General features: G+C 35.0%; 1 protein-coding gene across 2 annotated transcripts; it reads left to right on the forward strand.

The window, feature by feature from the left end:
- Positions 1-516: 516 nt before the first annotated feature.
- LOC121410487 (DNA-directed RNA polymerase III subunit RPC4-like) lies at positions 517-19236 on the forward strand. 2 transcript variants are annotated; one of them, XM_041602619.1, is made up of 9 exons: positions 517-578; positions 9150-9337; positions 9823-9872; positions 10146-10318; positions 10857-11014; positions 12537-12720; positions 15344-15648; positions 16010-16147; positions 16661-19236. In XM_041602619.1, exons 2-9 carry the CDS (start codon positions 9194-9196, stop codon positions 16784-16786), a joined length of 1278 nt encoding a protein of 425 aa, XP_041458553.1. In that variant the 5' UTR covers positions 517-578; positions 9150-9193; the 3' UTR covers positions 16787-19236. The 2 variants fall into 2 exon arrangements, with proteins under 2 accessions (XP_041458553.1, XP_041458552.1); XM_041602618.1 differs by having other exon boundaries at positions 522-578; positions 9153-9337.
- The last annotated feature ends 3449 nt before the right edge of the window (positions 19237-22685 follow it).

The raw sequence follows: 22685 nt of genomic DNA on the forward strand, positions 1-22685 counted from the left end.
TCAGCTAAATAATACCTAAGACTCTCAACCTAATGGGCTTTATAATGGCCAAAAGAGTTGCCTACATCCATCTGTATGTAAACTATAGATTTTATCCTTTAATCTTTCTCCCTTTCTCTGCAGAATTTTGCAGAGATACACAGAAAAAAGTAAGCAAATTTTTGGCCATTTTGAGATTTTGGCAAAATATATATATGGTACCCGATAGTAGAGGTCTAACTCATTGAAAAGAAAGCAGATGAAGAAAGGGGCACAGAAATTGGAAAGAAGCAATTTCATTGAGAGAAACTAAGGTTTGGGGAGTGTTTGAGTCGGCAAAAAGATAGGATCTCCCCCTATCCTCCTTGGTTTGCCAGGCAAAGATAAAATTTATTCCCCCCGCCCCCCCCCCCCCCCCCCCCCCCTAGCTAGCCCTCAGCCGCCCTGGCCTGGCGTCTGGACCACTGATCTGCTCGGGACGACCGGACCAGCGCGCGCAGCGCGCGAAACGATCGATCGCTACGTCGCAGCTGTATCGTACTTCGTAGGCTCGGCAGCGGAGGAGAATGGACTATTCTTTCTTGCATGAGTTATTACAGGTGATATTTCTATTTTAGCAGGCATTTTTTATCGGATTTTTTATTGTCTTAGGTTTGTTAGATCACACTCCTCTTTTAGTTTAAGAAAGATCTGACTAGGCCTAAATCATTTCCGACATTTCTCGGTCTACGACTACGGGGCAGTCCCATCCGTGTATTTTTGTGCTGGATTTCTGTGTTGACTGCATGCACTCATTCAATGAACAAGGCACTTGTTCACTGCTACCATTCTGCCTGTGGAGAAACTACAGGTAGTACTATGGCATGCCAATGCTGTATTGAGCACATACTTTAAAAAATCATTAAAATATCACTTTTGTGACCAAAATTACTGATTTCCATACAGTTGCAATTTATTTTTTCATTTTGACATTAGTAACTTGGGAAAAATTATTGTATTCACAGAGCGCTCAAAAACTTGAATATTGGGCATATTTTTGTGTACGCCCTCTATTGGTGGAAAGTAATATGGCAAGAAAATTTTCATTTTTTGATCTCTATTTTTAATTAAGAAAAAATGAAATAAAGAATCAAATTTACTTAAGAGCCAAGTTGTATGATGAAAAGGTGTAATGGAAACTGTCAGTGTAAAAAAAATCAAGCATTTGTCCTAAAGAAAAAGAGAAAATAAGCCAAACATTGCCACCCTTATTTTGCCACACATGGACATATAACTGAGAACAAGGTTATATTATTCTTGTTCATTGAATGAGTGGAACAAGGTTATAATATAACCTTGTTCTCAGTTATATCTCCATGTGTGGCAAAATAAGGGTGGCAATGTTTGGCTTATTTTCTCTTTTTCCTTGGGGCAAATGCTTAATTTTTTTTACACTGACAGTTTTCATTACACCTATTAAGTATTATTCATACAACTTGGCTCTTATTTAAATTTGATTCTTGAAATCATTTTTTTCTTAATGAAAAATAGAGATCAAATAATGAAAATTTTCATGCCATATTACTTTCCACCAATAGAGGGCATACACAAAAATATGCCCCAAATTCAAGTTTTTGAGCGCTCTGGTGAATACAAAAATTATTCCCAAGTTACTAATGAAAAATAAATTGCAACTGTATGAAAATTAGTAATTTTGGTCACAAAAGTGATATTTTAATGATTTTTTAAAGTGTGTCCTCTGTACAACATTGGCATACCATAGTCCTACCTGTAGATTCCCCACAGGCAGGGTGGTAGCAGTGAACAAGTGACTGCATGCATGCAATGCAATGACGTTCGAATTCGCACGGTCGGTCGTCTCTCTCTGTTCATTTTTCTTCTTTTTTCTTTATTTCCTTTCTTTTTTCTTTCCTTCAAATTTTCTTTACTTCCATCCTCTTTTTCTTTTCATTCTTTCAGTCATCAGGGTGACCAGATTTCACAAATTGAAATACGGGACAATCAAGCAAAAAAGATGAATTAAATATTAAATAAACAAAGAAGGCTACACAGTGTTAGACTCGTGAAAAAAATTGGAAAGGAGGGTGAACGAAAGAATGAAGGGGAGAAAGAAAAGATGAAAGAAAATAGATGAAATGATAGGGCAAATGAAGGAAAAAAATACAAAAGAAGAATGAAAGAAAGAATAAAAGAGAGAAAAAAGGTTTCCAGCATTCTTTGAACTGAATACAGAAAGAAAGGTAGGGAAGATGAATAAATGTATGAAAGATAAAATAAAGGAGAGAAAGGGGAAAAAAGAGAAGGAAAGAAAGACTGAAGGAAAGAAAACAAGTTTCCTTCATTCTTTGAAAGAAACAAAGAAAGAAGAAAAACATGAAGGAAGGAAGGGAAGAAAGAAGAAGGGAATAGAATTAGAAGGAAAAATAAAATAATAAAAAAAGGAGGAAAGAATGAAAAAAGAAATCAATGAAAGGAGGGAAAGAAAAAGGAGAGGAAGGGTAAAGGAAGCAAAGACATGTTTAAGGAAAGAAAGAATGAAGGGGGAAAGGAAATTAAATAAAGAAGGCAGGTAAGAGAAAGAAAGAAAAATGAACAGAGAGAGAGAAAGGATCAGGAAAGAAGGATGGATGGAACAAAATGGGCAAGCAGGAAGGACAGGAGGATGAAGAAAGATAGATAGAAAAAAAGAAAGAGGAAAAAATTCATAGCAAATAAAAACAATCATCTAACAAAATCATAATGATATTTGGTGGTTTTTTTATATATTTTTTAAATTTAGAAAAAACTAAAATGTTTTTCAAATGAATAAAATTTCAAAGTGAAACATTGCTAACTTAAAAATTAGATGAAACATCGTGGCATCATACACAGGAAGACTCAAAATGAAAGCGGAAACAACTAGATCTAGTTATGAAAACTCAACTTGTTCCTCCGATTATAATCTCCAAATCAGTAATCTGAGAATCCATAATATGATTATACAAATTTCAGCCTAATTTGTGATTATTTTGGTGGAAAACTGTTTTTATTGTTTGCACCATTGAGAATCTGCTCCGATCCTACATGCCTAGCTAATACCCTGCCACACACAGGCAGGATTCCAGTTCGTTTGCAGTGTATTGGGTTAGCAAGAAAATCAACGCAGAACTTGCAAAAGTTTAGTTATCGATTTTATTGTTGTCTCTGCTTCGTCATCTGCAGGGTATTTGATGAAAATTTGTCACGTTTGAATGTATTAACTATATTGTGTTCAATATTCTGAAATACGGGACAAATAGGCGTCCCGGGAAGGGTTTGTCGGGACGCCAGGACAAAGGAGCAAAATACAGGACGATCCCAGATATACGGGATGTCTGGTCACCCTGGCTGTCATCCCTTCTTTCCTTCTTCCATTTCTTTCTTGCTTTCATTCTTTATTCGCATTCGCTTCATTCTTTCCTTCTCTATTTCCCCCTTTGTTCTTTCTTCCCTTCCTTCCTAATTTTTCTTTTTCTTTTTTTTTTCATTCCTTCTTTCTTTATCCGATCCTACCTAAATTCTTTTTTCCATTCCATCTAGCTTTATTTCTTATTATTTCCGAACATTCCTTCCTTTCTGTGTACATTTATTTTCTTCATTATTTCCTTCTTTAAGTCCCTTATTATTTTTCTTTCCTTTTTTCTCTTACTTTCCTTCTTTTTTTATTTCCTTTTTCATTTCCTTCATGCTTTCTTTTCTTCAATTTTTTCTTTGCTTCCTTCTCTCTTCCTCTCCCCTTTCTTTTTGCTCTTTCTCTCCTTCCATTATTTTCTTTCTTTTATTTCATTCTCTCCATTCTTTCCTCCCTCTCTTTCATCCTTTCTTTCTTTCATTCTTTATTTTTTTTTCCTTTTTGCTATTCCTTCCTTTTTTTCCTCCCTTCCTGTTTTTCTTCTTTCAAAGAATGAAGGAAACATTTTTCTTTCCTTCATTCATTCTTTCAAACATTAATCTTCCCTTCCTTTCTTTTTCTTTCCTTTTTTCTTTATTTATTCAAAAGAATGAAAGAAACCTTTTTTTTCTTTCCTACATTATTTCTTTCATCCTTCTTTTATTCATCTGTCTTTCTCTTCACTTTTTTCGCTCCATTTTTCTCTTTCATTTTTTATTTCTTTCTTCTCCGTTCATCTCTTTTCTTTCTTCTTTCCTTCTCCCCTTCATTCTTTCTTTCACTCATTCATGCACACTCCCTTCATTTTCTTTCTATTTTTTCCTTGCTTGTTTGTTTGTTTCTTTCTTTCTTTCTAAGGTCTCACGGGCCTAATTACTAGTGGTAGGCCATAGATATTCATTCGAGCCAACCCATTGCTATTTTTTTTATTTTGATATGGCTGATTGACAAAGTGTATGCATATGATTGTACATCTAACACTGATTCTATTTTTGGTAATTACTGAACTTCCTTTTCCCTAATTGGGAAGAAATATCACCAATTTTGGACTATATTTTGACTGGCGGAAGGATTAGGGCCATTTTGCTGTTTGAGTTGATGAATCTGCTCCCCCCGACGGTGTCTTCAAACACGCCAATTTATTTTTGAAATGAGCCGGTCGAGGGACCCTTTTCTGGTCAGATATGGATTGCCAGATATAAATCCTATCCACTGGTAGTAAACATTCGACCCCCGAATTTCATCCTTATTTTTTATGAATTTTTTAAAGTGCCAATTTAACACATGAGTCTATGGGGAATGAATTAGGCCTGTGAGACCTATATATAACCTGGCATAGCCTATTACATGGGGAATTCCTTAGTGGATGAAATACCTGCCCAACTCTTCAGTAGCAGATTGTTTTTACTAGTAGACATGTTTCAATCATCAAGAGGTCCAAAAACTGAACTTCATGGCTATACAAGGCTACATAGGGGGTACTACAGGTAACAAGTTGTTATTAGTAACTAACTCTGTGTTTGTGTACCTAGGCTAGGCTGTGTAGGCTGTGCGTGGGACTTGCTAGCATGTTGTCGTGTGTTTTTGTATACCGACAAGCGCTGCTGTAAATCGTGTATTGCACCCATCACGAGATAAAGTACACATTAGATAGGCCTTGCATCAATTGCGCTTGTGAAATTGGTTCATGGGGAAGGGAATGAGAAGAGAAAACTTTAGAATTTGGCTGAAGAGTGGTGGATTCAAGAGGGAGGGGGGGGGTAGAGAAAAGCATAGTTAGTATGTGGGGGGGGGCTGAGAATGAGTTCTACATACTGCTATCTTGTTCAACTTTTACTGACTTCTAGCCAGACTAGCCCCCATCCATTTAGAATACAAGCCATCTAACCCCCTGTCTCTTTCTCTTACACCCTAGCTTGGGCCCTTGTCATAGGAAGATGTGAATTTATAGTATGCTTGTATGTTGATTCTCATTTCTTTTTATTGTTATCTAATTAAACTCATGTGAATCTGGTATTTATATTGTGGGCAGATCTTGAATCCAGATATGCACACTATTCATATCTACAATTTGCATTATAGGATTTGGGCCCTACATTGCATCCATTGTTGAGCTACATATAGGCATGTAGGATGTGTGTAAATCCATAGGGCACTACACATTAGGAATAACATTAGAAATGGTCATTACATAACACATCTGTATATTTCATGCATTTCTTTGTGATAAAGTGAGTGTACAGATGTTGAAGAAAAGCCAGGAAGGTAAATTAAAAAGAAACCTTCATGTGCCATACAATACAGGTCTCACGGGCCTAATTACTAGTGGTAGGCCATAGATATTCATTCGAGCCAACCCATTGCTATTTTTTTTATTTTGATATGGCTGATTGACAAAGTGTATGCATATGATTGTACATCTAACACTGATTCTATTTTTGGTAATTACTGAACTTCCTTTTCCCTAATTGGGAAGAAATATCACCAATTTTGGACTATATTTTGACTGGCGGAAGGATTAGGGCCATTTTGCTGTTTGAGTTGATGAATCTGCTCCCCCCGACGGTGTCTTCAAACACGCCAATTTATTTTTGAAATGAGCCGGTCGAGGGACCCTTTTCTGGTCAGATATGGATTGCCAGATATAAATCCTATCCACTGGTAGTAAACATTCGACCCCCGAATTTCATCCTTATTTTTTATGAATTTTTTAAAGTGCCAATTTAACACATGAGTCTATGGGGAATGAATTAGGCCTGTGAGACCCTAATTAATTTCAGTTCAATTCTCAATTTTTAATTCCCTTTTTTTATTATATGCCATGGTCACAAAAGTACATGAAAATATATGAGAGAGGAAATCGTTCAAATGGCATATCAACACAATAATAATTGGAGGTGTGATGAAGTCACTTTGAAAAAAAAAATACAATTTTACAAATGCAAGGTACATGAGGTCATGTTAAAAAGAGGCAAAGGACAATGGTACATGTATATAGAACAGCACTACTTTCTTTTGAAGCGGTAAAATCTTGTTTTGAAAGATTTTTTGGGGGTAAGTGAAATATATATTCGGGCAAGTATTTTCCAGCTATTTTGAAATTCACTTGCCCAACTTGGCAAGTTCTTCAAAGAGTTATGTAGCACCCTGTACAAGAGTAAGTACATTTGACATAGATAAACAAAGGATACTTAAAAAGATTGGCCTTCGATTCCCTTCTTGGAAAAAGATTTTGGCCTTGGTGCCCAATGAAGTGGCCTTGATGCCCTCCAAAATATGAGGTATTTCAAGGCCATTCTGGCCTTGCCCTAAAAATGACGAAATTTAAGGCCTGATATTGGTTTGGTCAAGACTCTCTACAAAAAGGTGCTGGTCAACCTTGGACGCTTATTAAACCAAAACAATCTGTACGTCATAACTTTAAACACCAGCACCATTTGACATGGCGAACTTATTTCACAAGCCAACACAATCAATCACCACAACACATTGTTATATACACGGGCACTATCCCTCACCACATGAAAATCGGCATTATTGCGAAATTAGGAACCAGTTCCTATTTTCGACTGGACACTTATTCATGACAAGACATGCCCTACCTTCCTTTTCAAGCTTCCTAACTGCTTCACGCAGCTGGCAGCACGCTTCTTCTAAATCCTTCATAGAGCTTAGATCAGAAAGATTGATTTTGTTGCCATCTTTTCTAATTCCTCAACTCATTGAAATGGGAACCAACATGGAAATTCTCCATAGAGTTGTACACGCTGGTTCCCATTTTGAAGAGTAGAGTTATCTAGTTTACTAATGAGATTTATTTTGTCAGTAACGATTCTGAGAGATAAATCTCACTCTTAAAATGTATTCATAGTCTACTCGTGGAAATGGGAACCAGCGTATACTATTCTTGAGAATTTTCTATGAAAATTTCAGTGCAAATGCTCAAAAGGCCAAATGAGGTACCAAAAGCAGCCACGCATTTAACCCAGCTCTGGTGGTTGCCTCAGCTGCGGCTCGGCCTGGCCTAATTTTTGCACTGTAAACCCACGCAGGGCCAAATGTGGTACCTTTAGACTACGGAAGTGAAAGCATGATTGTGAAAGGATCGTGGCTTCGTAGGAAATTATATCTAGCTTAGTTCGATCTTAGTGCCTTTTCCTGTGCCAGCGTGACCCTGGCATGCCACAAAATAATTGTTTACATATGTAGAGTCCCACTACGATAAAAGTATAGAAAGCTTAGAATTTAGGCTTGGTCCAGCCCGCCACTGTCAACGCACAAAATAGGGAGGCCGAGTACAGCGATTCAGCCGGGGCTCGGCCTGGCCCTACATAACTAAAAAAGAAAAAACTGAACAACTCTACTGCATTGAATTTGCACAGAAATCAAGTTGATGGCTAGACTGATATATTCCTATTTGTTCTGAGTTTTTAAACATTTTGTCACATTAGAAATTGCTATCATACAAGGATTTTATAAAGTTTGTGCTATTTCGTGGAATTAAAATTTGGTTCAACCTGAGTAAATTATAAAGAAAAAGGATTGCTCAATATATTGTTAAATATGTTTTCATAAATTTATGTAACTTTTATCTATTGATGTATTTTGTTCTAATTTCTGTCACATTTTAGGTTTAGTGTTTAGGCTAGGGCAAGTCCAAGAACTTGTGTGTGTTGCATATGGGACATTTCAGAGGCTGTAATGACCTAAAAAAAACAGTGTTAATGGAGTTTGATTGATGGTTGATATCTAGGAGAAGAATAATCATGTAAAAACTTGTGATATATGACCTTGACCTTTTAGAGAGAAAACAAGTAAAAACAAGTAAAAGGGCATTTTTAAAACATTTGTTTAGTTGGAAATTCTTTGAAAGTATTGCATTTAAGTCAGTGTAATAAAAGTCACAACGCTCAAGTATATCAGAGGCAAGTTTCATGTCCTAAGGCAAAACCCTCTAATTACAGACTCTAATTAAACAAATTAATGACTTGGTAAATATGAGACGGTTATGTATGGGATATTTTGTCCTGCATAGAGATGTAGGCCTACACAATTTTCCCCACAGTTTTAAAGATTAAAATCATTTCAAAAACTTCCTCAAAATGTTACGTATCACTATGGGACTTTCCATCCTTTGACTAGACCTAATTTGCATGTGAAAATTAGGTGACAATACTTTTCCCCCCAAAAAAAGTAGTAAGATGTTGGGGGAGGGAAGGGGTCCATGTCCCATCTATGAGTAAATCTCACAGGTTTTGTTTTGATTCTTTATGATTTTTTATAATTGTCCCAACGTAAGTAACGCCCATTTTACCAATCATGTAAATCAGGTGCCCCAAATTTTTCTAACGTAAAATTTTTCTTAATAAAATAAAATTCAAAAATTCAATATTAAATTTTGGGCTTCTCTATCCAACCAAACATAACTTCTCTAGAAATTTAGTCTCCTAAGGTGACCTTTTCTTGGACTTGCCCTTTAATGGATAAGTTAGATCAGGTTTAATGTGAGTGTATACAGAGTCTCAAGACTATTAGGAAAGTACTTGTTTTGCTACTGAGTAACATAATTACTTTGGTTTGAATGTATTGAGCTGAGTGTTCAATTAGTGTGTTATGATTCATGATTCATTCATTACAAGACTACAGGTCAGAATGCTGCATTTTCCTGGCCAGAGTTGAGTAGTTGAGGACTTGTGGTGGCGCAATTATTTTGTTTCTCTTTTAAGATTAACACTATCATTTGGATTCTCTTTACTTTTAGCAGAGCACCTTACCGTTTTCCAGAATTAAAAGCAGATAGAAGTCATGGCTGAAAAACCATCTCAAGGTCAAGGATCACCTGGTAGTATCCCTCGTGGGCTTATCAATAGACGAGGGAGTGTTATTAAACCCAGTGAAAGATTGCCTTCGCTACGCACTCGTGACCTAACTCTAGGAGGCATACCAAAGGTAATTATAGCCATAATGATGTCAACACTTGGTATTTACTGCTTTTATCTAATATATAAGGGTCACTGTATGGTTGGGTGGTTCGTCTATCCATTGCAAATCTTGTGGATCAAATAAAACTACTCTCTCTATTTTCACCTATTTTATTAGACTTCACATGCAAATTTATCTTTGAGAGATCGAATGGGTTAGAAATTGTTGCTCTGGTGATGATATATTCAATTAGTGATATTTCTAGTTGTCCTAGTGACAAATGAATTTCTAATCTATCTTTGCTTTCTCAATGGCATGCTACCAAAAATTGAAGTTTGTATATTTAAATGATCCAAGAGGAGAGGGAAAATTGAGCAGTGAAAAAATGTTTTCTGTGTAGCAGTCTATCAAATAAAGAAAACTACATGTTGAATATTAGAAATACGTTCTATAAAATTGGAAATTAGGATATGATTGTAAGTTTATATGTTATGTTGTTTCTTTGTCTGCAGAAATCTTTTAAGCCCAATATACCAGTAAGAAGAGAAAAAAACAAAGATGAGTAAGTATTATTCTTTTTTTTGTATATCAGACTTGTCAGTGTCAGCATTCCAGACAAACATGAAAACATGATTACCAGTACTAAACCATTAAAATGAATTATATATTGCTATCAGAAAAGGCTGATCTTTGTAGATGCTTAATTCTTGTATTTGTTTGTCTGGTGAGTTATTAACATCTTTGTGCAGAATTATTATAGAACATACATTATCTCAATGAGAAATAATCTTTGTAATTTGAAATGTAAATAGCATGATGATTTGTTATTGTATAGAAGCAGAGAAGCAGCAGCATCATCACCATCTACATCTAGAAGATCAGGAGACGGGGATAGGAGTGGAAGAGGCAGAGGAAGAGGGAGGGGTAGGGGAAGAGGCAAACCTGAGTTAATCCAGTCACATTCATCCATCTTTGAGGGGGGTCCAACTGAAAGACTTAATGCAAGACGTAAGTTTAGCATGCTTATACTGTATCATAATTCAATCCATTTAGTCATGTACTACATACAGCTACAGTACATTTTCCTTTTACCTCTGGTAATCTCATGTTGAGACTCGAGACAACCCAGGGGTTTGCTCATACAACTAGTGACATATGAGCAAGATATATGAACAGAATGTCCACAGTGTCTAAAAGGAATTAAAACATGTATAACATGTGGTATAAGATAAGATTCATAAACAGTATGGTTATTTGTTTTTGCTTCATTGAATCCTTAATGAAGAAACTTGTACTTTTGTATTTTATATAATTGTATTGTCCTTACCTATTGAATGCTTGTATTGAATGTGTATGCTGCTATTACTCTCTTCTGAGTCTCATTAATCACAAATTCAATTTTATCAAGCTTTCATGAAATATTCAATGTCAGTTATGAAGAAGTGAAATGAAATAGGCTGTAATATTAATAAGTACGGCTATTTTTTTCATATGAGAAGAGTCCATATATCACCATTACATCTGTTTGTGGGTATCATTTTAATAGCTTCTTCCAGCGTGTTTGAACAGCCAAGTTTTCGTGGAGGAGGGGGTGGAGGTGATGGAAAGTTCTCTTCTCGAGGTGGCAAGGCTGGAAACAAGAAGTCTGGTGCTGGAGATTTCATTGGGGATAGTGACCGTCTTAGAGAACTTGTCAGAGATGATGTAAGTTTTAATAATGTTTATGGTAAATGGAATAATCATTCGCACTTTGTCAAAAATTCTTTGTAAATGTGAATACACATTACTGACTTGTAATATGTTGTCACTTTTAATAAGATAGTGATCGTCATGCAAAATGCTATTTTTTCATATATCTTTCTTTCTTGTAATGAATAAATCATAGAATACGTTCAAATATGACAAGAAGCTTAAAGTGGGATGTGTATATATACACTTAGTATAAACTTGAGCTTGATATATATATAAAATATTTTCATTATACAAAGTGTAAAAATATTTCTAAAGCCTGTCTTAAAGCTCTGGTAATTAGCTGACAGTGGGATGTGTAAACATACACGGGGTAAAAACTTCGGCTTGATATGACATTTTGAAGATGCATTGAAATATTCCATAAAGCATGCCTTAACTCTATGTAGACTGTGGCCCAGGGCTATTTTGAAATTGCATAGCCAGGAGGGGGCAGTCCCTCCCCCTCAGATCTCAGCCATTATTATGCCGTTTTCTCCACAATTTGATTGTCAGTTGCACCCAATTTATTCCAAATTATTTTTTATTAATTGATTATGCTAATTTGTGCATAAAATCATAATTTGGCTGTAAAGCTTTCAATATAGCCCCAAAACGGCTAGATTTTGGTCAGGACACCCTTTTGATTATTATCAAATATATATTTTTAAAAATGGCAATATAATTTTTTTTTCTTATGTAACCTCTTTAAAAAAAATCTTATGTATTTCTTTGTGTTTTGACTTTATGTTCATCATTACTTTTTTAATGCCCTCGGGAGAAGGATAGGCTACTTTTGATGTTCCTGAGAGTGAATAGTTATAGCATGTTCCGAGAATGAGTCCTTGTATATTTGATTTATATCCATTCCACCTGCGTCATTCCTGTTCACATCAAACAAGAAATAATTACAATAAAAAGTTCATAACTTATGACAAAATTTATCAATTTTTTTAGATATGCTGATTGTTTGCTCGGCAGTAACTAGGTGCACCAGTATGATACGCACAATGGCTTGATTTGCCTTGGGTAGTGCACATGTTCCTTGGATAGGATGTTAAATGGAGGTCCCATGTAGAGGAGAGTCACCACCTTTGCACATTAAGAATGCACTGCACTATTCGTATAAAAGTAGGGGAAACCCCGGTGTAGTGTTGTTCCTCCTGCACTCCCCCCAATCAGTTATATTGGAAGGAGAGACCTGCGGGTCATAGTGTTTCAGTTCGCTTTTCGCCTCCCAGGCACAGGTGACGCCAAACAAATAATAACATGTACTTAGCGCTGTGCACATATGGTGGTGAAGACGAATAGTTCACTTTATCCATGAGAGAAAAATGGACTGTGCATGAGGTCAGTAAGGAAAATGAAATATTTCATGGGAAAATGTTTTTCCTAGTAAAACTATCTGATTTCTCCTTGTGTACCCTCTCAGTGCAACAATCTTAAAGCAAGGGATATAATATTATCTTCATCATATTATCACCTTCTATTAATACAGTTTATCAGTGACCTTGGAGATTCTACCATAGATGATAGGTATCAACCAGTTTCATTACCGATGGCAAAACCAGTCAAACCACTCAAAACCCAATCTGTTAAAGATGAAAAGAAACCCATTATTAAGGAAGAAGACATGGATGTAAAGATGGAAACTGATGATGTCCAAGATACAGATGTTAAAGGTAACTCTTAATAGTGTGGTCTCTGTCAGACAAATATCACTTGAAATGTTTATAGCTCTGGAGCATTTTAAGGTCCTGAGTGCATGTATGTGATTTTGTTAGTATTGTTAGAGGAGTGAAAAGAACTTGCATCACAAATTCTGAGAAAAATGTATGCCTTTTGCTTTAATTACTAGATAATTCATGATTTTATGTCCTGTTGAAACCTCAGCTATCTTTCTAAAGAAAGGAAACAACCATGCTATGCCAAAAAGGAGATTATGCCATTGGATATAATGCTGTGTCAGCCATGTTTTCCAATCTCTTGAATAATGAACTTTTGAGATAAAAGTTTTGTCATCCCAAGCCACAAAATCATATCACTTAGTGTAGTAGGGTTCATGGTACACCATGTATCTTTTTTGGGCAAGTGTTGGTCCTGAAAAGGACCACCCAATCTTGACTAATTAGACTAATTAGCTGCTGGGACATTCCACACACGTGTGAGCATTGTAGTGTACGGGTGGACGTGGTGGCTTTTGTCATTTATGCTAATCTTAGCGGGAATGATAATTGACAGCATGTCCGGTCTTCACTGGTTTTGCGCCCCCAATTTTGTGTGTTGTCACCCACGTCCGCATATGTGGATGTCATGTGACTTATCTAGCCCATCAGAGACATGTACCCTTCAAGGTACCGTGCTTACGGCACTTTGACGGAGTATATACATGTAAGGCCTGCTTTTACGACCTTTGCTCATTCTCCTGAAGACGACAAGAACACACTTGTTGGAACATCGAGATTGGGTGGTCCTTTTCAGGACCAACACTTGCCCAAGAAAGATACATGATGTACCATGAAACCTACTACACTATTCTTCTTCGCCATGGAAACCTTCAGAAGCTACATCATCACTTGTTACAAATGCTATGATGTAAGCTATTCTTTACTTTTGTATTAGATGATTAGAGCAGATTTAATTCTGTAATCAATAGAATTTCATGTTTATTATTATTTTCATGTTCCCTTCCATGACATTTTGTGGCACCATTCTAAAGATTTCTTAGTGATACAAATTTACAAAAATAGTCACCTCATTCCATAGCATCAATGTATATTGAATTACAGCCAAGTATAAATTTGCATTGAGAAAATGGGAATTGCATAATAAGAAATCATCAAACAAATTTGGCAAGAATTCCAAGGGGTAAAGTTTGGGATATGCTGCACTACTTTGAACAATTTGAGAGAAAGAAAGAGACAGCCAATAAAATCATTTTTATTTTTAACAGAAATCTTTGGTTAGTTTTGTAGTAAATTCGCTGGATATTATAGAAAAATTCAATGGTTTCGTGAGTTTTCACATATTGTAAAAAAAATAATTGAGGGCAATGTTCCGCCAAAACCCTACCAACCTCTATGCCAGTGATCATGTTAGATGAGAAAAACCTTGCCTAAATTTTGAAGAAAGTGATTGGATAAAATCACCCCTGCTAGAAATCAATTCTGTGGAGGTTACACCCTGGTCTCAATTCCTCAGGTGAATATTTTCAATACAGACTATGTAGGTCTAGTAGGATATAACCTAAAATTATCTCATGGAGTTTGACTGATGATCAATTCATACTGAGTCGACCAGCAGGTGTTGGTTTAAGAACAGGTGTACGAAATCAATTTGTTTTTATTTAATTTCTGAAGTATATGTTCTTTCAAATGGAAATTAGGAATGCTGCTTTTTATCAAAATCTATAATAATAATAATAATAATATAGGTATATTTACCCAGGGTAGCCACTTCAGTTTCGAAAACTGTTCTACCAGCGGGCCCTGCTATTATCATTACCCCGGCTTTAGCTGAGCTACCTAGGCGCTCAAGCATTCAAGGATTTTCTCCCTACCGGGTACCCATTCACCTCACCTGGGTTGAGTGTAGCACAATGTGGATGAGTTTCTTGCTGAAGGAAATTACGCCATTGCTGGGATTCGAACCCACAACCCTCTGTTTCAAAGTCAGAAGACTAATCCACTAGGCCACAACGCTTTATACATGAATGAGATACCACAATTTGCACAATGAAAAAAAAAGGATACCTCATTGTAGCTTGTCATGAGAATTAAGACTATAAAAATATTTGTGACCTGAAAGGGGGTTTAAATCAGAAGATGGTCTTTGTGTTCTTAACAAATTTTGAATTAAGAATGAAAAAAAATAGATTGACAACAAAGTCCACATTTTAATGAAATATATTTATAATTTCTTGATTATTAATTGTTAAATGAATTATTCATTTATTAAGTTTTCGGGGAGGGAGACCCTTGGGTCACAGTTATCAAGTTAGCTTTTCCCAAACCCAGACAGCCAAGCTACATGTACCCACCTACAGTTATGTTTTTATTCATATATCAAACCATTACTGTAATTGCTGAATCGATAAATAAATGAATGAATGAATAAATAAATAAATTCTCTTATTCGTTTATTTCTATGTATTTACCTTTATTGTTAATTTGATCGTATTTTTATTCATGCATTTATTTGTGTGATTTGGGGAGGAGTTACTATCACATTTTTGTACTGAATGTTGGGTTATGGTATGCTTTATCATATAACTCAATTCCTTAAACATTCATTTTCATTATTCAGTCAAAAAGGAATCCATGGATGATGAGAAGATGGATATCTCTGAGGAGAATAAACCAATCTTAGCATCCTCCAGCCTACCACCACCATCCTCCATCTCGGATACCTTCCGAAATGACCTGGCTTCTGGAAGAGTCACGTGTGCAACCGTCTTCAGTAGGAGGGGTCAGTCCAGTGGAGATCCATTGTTCTTCCAGTTACCAGATACTCTTCCTGGTTTACCTATAGTAGAGGATGAAGAGGAAGACAAGAAGCCAACTGTATCAACAAGTGGAGCTGTTGAGAAGCCAGGCAGTAGCTCAAAAAAGGTAGAAAACAAAATTAAGTCGTTTATTTGTATTGGATGTTATCATAACCTTCTTACCATGCATTGTATTATTACATCTTGCTCAGGTACTCATTTATGATAACAGTGATAATTTGCAAAGCTTAAGATTTTTGTGCAAGGTAATGTTGTCGTGGCTACATTCTTACATCATCATTTCAAGATCACGATTTTTAGAAATAAAATCATTTTTCTCTTTCACCATACATTTGATTAAATCATATTTATTGTGGTATTCTATATTAAAGTAATTGAACTATTTCAGGGTAACTAACTGCATGATCTATGTATCATTTAGTTTGTATAATTTTCTCATTTTAATTGTATTATTCCTTGCTTTACAGAGACCATGCACACTGAAAGATCTGCCTGAAGGATTTTTGGGTAAACTTCAAATCTTAAAGTCTGGAAAGACAAGACTTGTCCTCACAAATGGGGTCACTCTTGATGTTTCATTAGGAACACCTTCTGGTTTCCTTCAGGTAAGCAACAAATAAAATATCTATTCATCCTATGATCTTTTTTCCTCAGCTAAACCTACCTATTTTCAACAAATCTTCTGAACCTCTTACATGACATTGATGATCATAGTAGAGATCCTATAAAAATTGCTTTATAATTTATTTTCAACCTAAAAGTGGAAAGACAAGAGATGAGTGAATATAAAAGCTCGAGACTGGATTTAAGACCAAGGAAGAAAGACGAATGGAATTTTCACAAAAGTTCCAATATCTAAGCACAAAATTTGAAATTAATACTCTATTTTGGAATTAATGTAGTTTAAAAGTCTTAAGTTGTAGTTGTACTTTAATGTTTGATTGAAAATTCTGTAATTATTTGACTTCGTAATGTTTGTTGATGGAAAATAATAAAGTCTGTATCTAAATCTAACCAATTTGAAGTAAACATACTCACTGAACCAAGAGAAGATTTGAATATATGTACATCGCATCAACTGGTAATTTTCTTCTTCCAATGTTTTTATTTTGATATAGGACTTGGTTTCCATTCATGTTCGAGAAGGAGGAGAAGAGATGAGTGAAATGCTGACTCTAGGGCATATTAAACATCGTGTTATATGTACTCCAGACTTTGAGAGTTTACTATCTATGCCTTCCTGATGGAAGAGACTTGATTTTTTTTATGATGGACTGAAAAAAATTTGGACTTTATATTCTGAGGTCAAGCTATGGAGAATGACATACTGAAGGAAACCAGGAAAGCACTGATTATCAACATTGTAATGTTTCAATGCTGTGGATGAGTTGTGGGCAGTCTCCTTTAACAAAGTTTTGAACATGTTCAAATTTTTTTTGCGCTTAAATCTGACTTGCATGTACTCCTGAGTGCAACATACACCTGCAAGTCACACGCAAGGCTAGCACAAAACAATAAGACAGGCCTTAATACAAATAATAAATATAATATATAATATAAATAATGATGATATCCTATAAATGTCAACATTAGTATATGGAAAAGCTTTTGTGAAGGCTCTTTAAAAAAACAAACATGAAAATGGAATACCAGTACCCAACATGGCACTATTCAAAATTGAATAGGGCCAACAAATCAGTTTGAATATTTAGATTGCATTATAATTACAATTTGGTCAAAGATATATTATATTTTGTTCAAAAAGTGCCTTCTGTTTGAGCTGCTTAAGGACGTTCCACAGTTTAAAGAATGAAGTCCATATCATTTCCATCCAATTTTGCCGAGAGTTATTTTGGTATCTATGCATTATGAAAATGCAAAAAATAATATAGGTTTATGTGCTTATTTTTTTCTACAGGACTTCAAACTCGCCGTATTTGAATGATATTGCAATCTTGCGCAATCAAGAGAATTATGCCTCTATTAGGCCTCACGAATTCAACAAATGAGTTTAAATCATCTTTACTCAGTGGATACCGCATCATACTTTCAGGATATGTAACTAAGTTGATACCAAAGTAGGAGAAAGTCTTTTAATTAGTCAGCAGTGTCCTCATTTGAAAAGAATGGTGCATAAACTTCCAAAAAACAAGTCTTCAAAAGACATAAATCTATTTGAAAATTAAGAAAGTATAGTTTAAGCTGCACTGTATACAAAATCCATGTCATTTTCATCAAATTCGGCACAATTGTAGCGGAATGCATTGTAAAGGTGTAGGCGAGTTAAAAATATGGGGTCCATTTGCTCGTTTTTAAACTATCAGTGTCCAAACTGTTGCGAGTTGGCTTAAAAATTGCCTAAAATGCGCTGAAAACGTGCAAAAGTCTGATAATGCCATGTAAAATGCTAATGGTTCCATAGTTCTGCTCCCAAACACTCAAAATCTATGTAATTTTCATCTTAATCTCTAGATTTGTAGAGGAACTTAAAATATTGGAAATATGGGGTCCATGTGCTCGTTTTTAAACTATCAAAGTCTAAATTGTTGCGAGTCGGCTTCCAGTTTATTAGCTTCATAAAATAACACATCAGATCTGAAGTTAGTGCAGATGAGGAGAAACATCAGCTCATACCTACAGCTGATTAATCACCTGTTCATCCATTGTAACGTCAGCGCGCAGATTGTAAAATATGCTCAGATCATGATACACACAAACATAACTGTGGAACGTCCTTAAATGCTTTTACATGTAAATATAGGCAAGAAATAATAATAAAAAAGATTGATCATATATATATTGCAAAAGCAGATATGTATTACATTGCATGATAAAGATTGAAATACAAGTACATTTGTTGCTTGCTTGAGTAAGCAATCAATATTGCTTTCAGAGGATAGCCCAATATTCTTAATTGCATGTTGATAAAGGGTTTCTCCAAAGAATATACATATATCTTCCCGAATCATGAATATTTTAAAAAGTGATAAATTCATATAAGTTCATATAATCAGGAAGGTTGTCATCGATATACAGAGACAAAGTATGACTCTGCCAATTTCAATGGGAAACCGTTTGCAACTTTTGGGAAACCTCTTGGAAGCTCACAGAAATCCAAGATTATGATCTTCTTACCATTTCAATGACTTTGCAATCTTATGATAATGGTAAGCTGCCTAGAACAGTGAAAGCTACTTGAATTCAAGCAACAACTAGATAAATGTCCACTGTTAGCATGCTAGCAGCATGCTTCTGAACCAGATGTACAGTAAATGGGAAACAGCCCTATTGTTTGTGCATGTCCAATGTGATGGAGTTGTAGGATTTCCGCTACATGTGTATACCATATGTGGGATTGATGAAAGTTAGAAGAAACTTGAAGTTGTAGATTATACAAAATTAAGTAATTCTGACATTGTGGGGTCACAGATGAGATGCCCCTATGGCATGTTATATAAATTCAATAAATTTCTGTTTTCTATGTTCATGATAACAAAACACATTTTCTTGGAGAAGCGAACGTTTATTAATGTATCTAATGATATATAGAAGTACATGTACATTATATCATACATGGAATGTGCAATTAAGAACATTACAAGCTTTTTCAACGCCGGTGGCAGCGTCAACATCAAATCTTAACCGAAGGTTAAGTTTTTAAAATAACATCATAACTTACAAAGTATATGGATCTAGTTCATGAAACTTGGCCATAAGGTTAATCAAGTATTACTGAAAGTCCTGCCTGAGTTTCAGGTCACATGACCAAGGTCAGAGGTCATTTGGGGTCAACGAACTGTGGCCAGGTTGGAGGTACCGGGTATTTGTTGATTTACCATCGTAACTTTGAAAGATTTTTGGACCTAAAACTTGGACATAAGAGTAATCAAGTATCACTGATCATCCCTTGCGAGTTTCATGTCACATGACCAAGGTCAAAGGTCATTTTAGGTCAATGAACTTTTGCCATGTTGGGGGTAATTGTTGAATTGCCATCATAACTTTGAAAGTTTATGGATATAATTTATGAATTGTGGACATAGGAGTAATCAAGTATCACTGACTAGTCTTGTGTCACATGATCAAGGTCGAATGTCATTTAGGGTCAATGAACAATATATGAATGGTGTATTTTGTGAATAATGATTCTGTAGTAGTTTTCAAAGTGTGCACTGCTGCTATATTGAATCACGTCTTGCAGGCAAGACTGCCAGAGATGCTCCACTTGTTCATTGAGAAAATTGCATTTTCTGACATTTCTATCACTTGATATACAGGGACCTGCTTATGCTGCTTGTGTGTGATGTCACAAATATGAAACTATCACTTTTCACCAGACCTTCATTAATATATTTCATTGTCTGCTTTTATGAATGAAACCCAACTTTATATAAATGTGAATACCTTGTTTACTATGATTGATTGAAACTGAAAAATGTTGAAAATTTATACCATCTGTCTTGTACTCTGGATTTTTGTAATTTGACAGATTGATTTATGAGTGTGATAAGATCTCATGGTAAAATAATGGTACCAGTTGAGGTGGTAGTTGTGTATACTAGAGAATATAAGCTTCAAATTAAAAATTGGCTCATGAAATGTTGCATGGTGAATAGACTACACAATGCACATGTATATGACCTTGGATAAATATAGGGCTTTCCTCCATTGTTCTTTTGTTTTGATTTTGTTTTCCATGACACTTTTGAGAAGTGCAAGTCAAAAAAATTAATGAAAGTCATCAACATTGAAATCTTAACCAAGGTTAAGTTTTTGAAATGTCATCATAACTTAGAAAGTATATGGACCTAGTTTATGAAACTTGTGCATAGGGTAATCAAGTATTACTGACCATCCTGCCTGAGTTTCAGGTCACATGACGAAGGTCATTTAGGGTCATTGAACTTAGACCATGTTGGGGGAATCAATATCAAAATCTTAACCAAGGTTAAGTTTTTGAAATGTCATAACTTAGAAAGTGTTTGGACCTAGTTCATGGAACTTGGACATAAAGGTGATAGTGTGTTGCTGAATATTCTTCCTGAGTTAAAGGTCACATGACCAAGGTCAAAGGTCACTCAGGGTCAACAAACTTTGACCATGTAAGGGGATATTTGTGGAATTGTCATCATAACACTGAAATTTTATGGATCTAGTTCATGAAACTTAGACATAAGAGCAATTAAAGGAAACCAAAACCCAAGAAAAAAGCAATCTTATCAGAAAGAGTAAAACAGGAGGAACAATTGAAAACAAGTTTCATCAAAATCGGTTATAAAATGTTAGAGATGTTTTATAGTTATAGATGTTTTAAAAGTCTTGTACATTCTATGGGTATCCTCAAATTAGCAAACATGCTTCAAAATGGCTGATTTTGTGGACAATGCTCCATTTGTTTTGTACACAAAATTTTCAGGTTCCCCTTTATTTTACATATTTCACATGATTTCCTCCTGACCTTGATATATGTGGTGTGATTTATAATTTCCCATGACATATATTAGCTCAGAATGAGGCAATATGCAATTTGAATAATGGGAAAAATCTGTGTACAAAACAAATTGAGAGTTGTCCACAAAATCAGCCATTTTGAAGCATGTTTGCCAATTTGAGGATCCCATTGAAAGTAAAACAAGACCTTTTAAACATCCATAACTTGCTTATTTCACAACCTATTTTGATTAGATTTATTTTAAATTGTTCCTCTCATTTTACTCTTTCCAATTAGATTGCTTCTCTTGAGTTTCGGTTTCCTTTAAGTATCCCTGAACATCCTGTGCGAGTTTCAGGTCACATGACTAAGGTCAAAGGTCATTTAGGGTCAACAAACTTTGATAATGTTTGGGCTATTTGTGGAATTGTCATCATAACTTTAAAGGACAAGTCCACCCCAACAAAAACTTGATTTGAATAAAAAAATAAAAAAATCCAACAAGCATAACACTGAAAGTTTTATCAAAATCGGATGTAAAATAAGAAAGTTATGACATTTTAAAGTTTCGCTTCATTTCACAAAACAGTTATATAAACATCTCGGTCGGTATGCAAATGAGGGAACTGATGACATCACTCACTATTTCTTTTGTATTTTATCATATGAAATATTTTTATTTTCTCGTCATTGTCATGTGAAATAAAGTTTCATTCCTCCCTGAACACGTGGAATTCCATTATTTTAACATTTTATGCTTCAGGCAAGGAAGTCCTAATCATCAAATTCGTAAAAATTGAAAAATTGTTTAATTCAAACAATAAAAAACAAAAGAAATAGTGAGTGAGTGACATCATCGACTCTCTCATTTGGATGTAACTGGCTCGTTCATAATTATAACTATTTTGTTAGAAATAAGCGAAACTTTGAAATGTCATAACTTTCTTATTTCACATCCGATTTTGATGAAATTTTCAGCATTGTGCTTGTCTGATTTTTCTCTATTGATTCAAATCAACATTTTTCTGAGGTGGACTTGACCTTCAAAAGTTCACAGACCTAGTTCATGAAACTTGGACATAAGAGTAACCATGTATCGCTTGATATCCTGTGTGTGTTTCAGGTCACATGATCAAGATCAAATGTCATTTAAGGTCAATGAACTTTGGCCGTATTGGGGGTATTTGTTTAATTGGCATCATAACTTCTTTCATTAAAAATGTGTGGAAATGATCAGTAAAAAGTAAGCCAAGGATTGTTAACACATAAACTTATACTCAATATTGACTACTTATGAAATGTAGATTTGACTATGTAACTGATACAAGCAGTGCATAATGTATTATGATAAATATATGCTTATTATAACTGATGTTCTTTTTGTGTTGTTGTTTGTTCTTCAGTAATTTCTTTGACTTTTAAGAATATATCTGTCACATATTTCTTAAAGACACAAGCACATATTTTGGAGTCTGGTTTTAACTTTGGTGTGGTTTCAGGATGTTCTTAAATTACGAGAAGCTGAATTAAAAACATTTGTATTATATACACAGTGTTAAAAATTTTGGAAACTTTATTTTACAGAAAATTTTCACAAAATTCACTAGAAGTGCAAAACTGTGTGCAAAATCCTTCAATTTCACTTGAAAAATAGCAAAAGAAATTCCCCAATGACAAGTTTGGTCACTTTCTTTTCATGTGTTAGCCTTGCT

The sequence above is a fragment of the Lytechinus variegatus genome, chromosome 3 (assembly GCF_018143015.1).
Source record: "Lytechinus variegatus isolate NC3 chromosome 3, Lvar_3.0, whole genome shotgun sequence".
NCBI classification, from domain to species: domain Eukaryota; kingdom Metazoa; phylum Echinodermata; class Echinoidea; order Temnopleuroida; family Toxopneustidae; genus Lytechinus; species Lytechinus variegatus.

Excerpts from the sequence above, each read along its gene's own strand:
- LOC121410487 (XM_041602619.1), top strand. The coding sequence starts at position 9,194 with ATGGCTGAAAAACCATCTCAAGGTCAAGGATCACCTGGTAGTATCCCT. Across the intron at positions 9,873-10,145 it reads AGAGAAAAAAACAAAGATGA|AAGCAGAGAAGCAGCAGCAT; the intron begins GTAAGTATTATT and ends GTTATTGTATAG. Across the intron at positions 11,015-12,536 it reads GAGAACTTGTCAGAGATGAT|TTTATCAGTGACCTTGGAGA; the intron begins GTAAGTTTTAAT and ends CTATTAATACAG.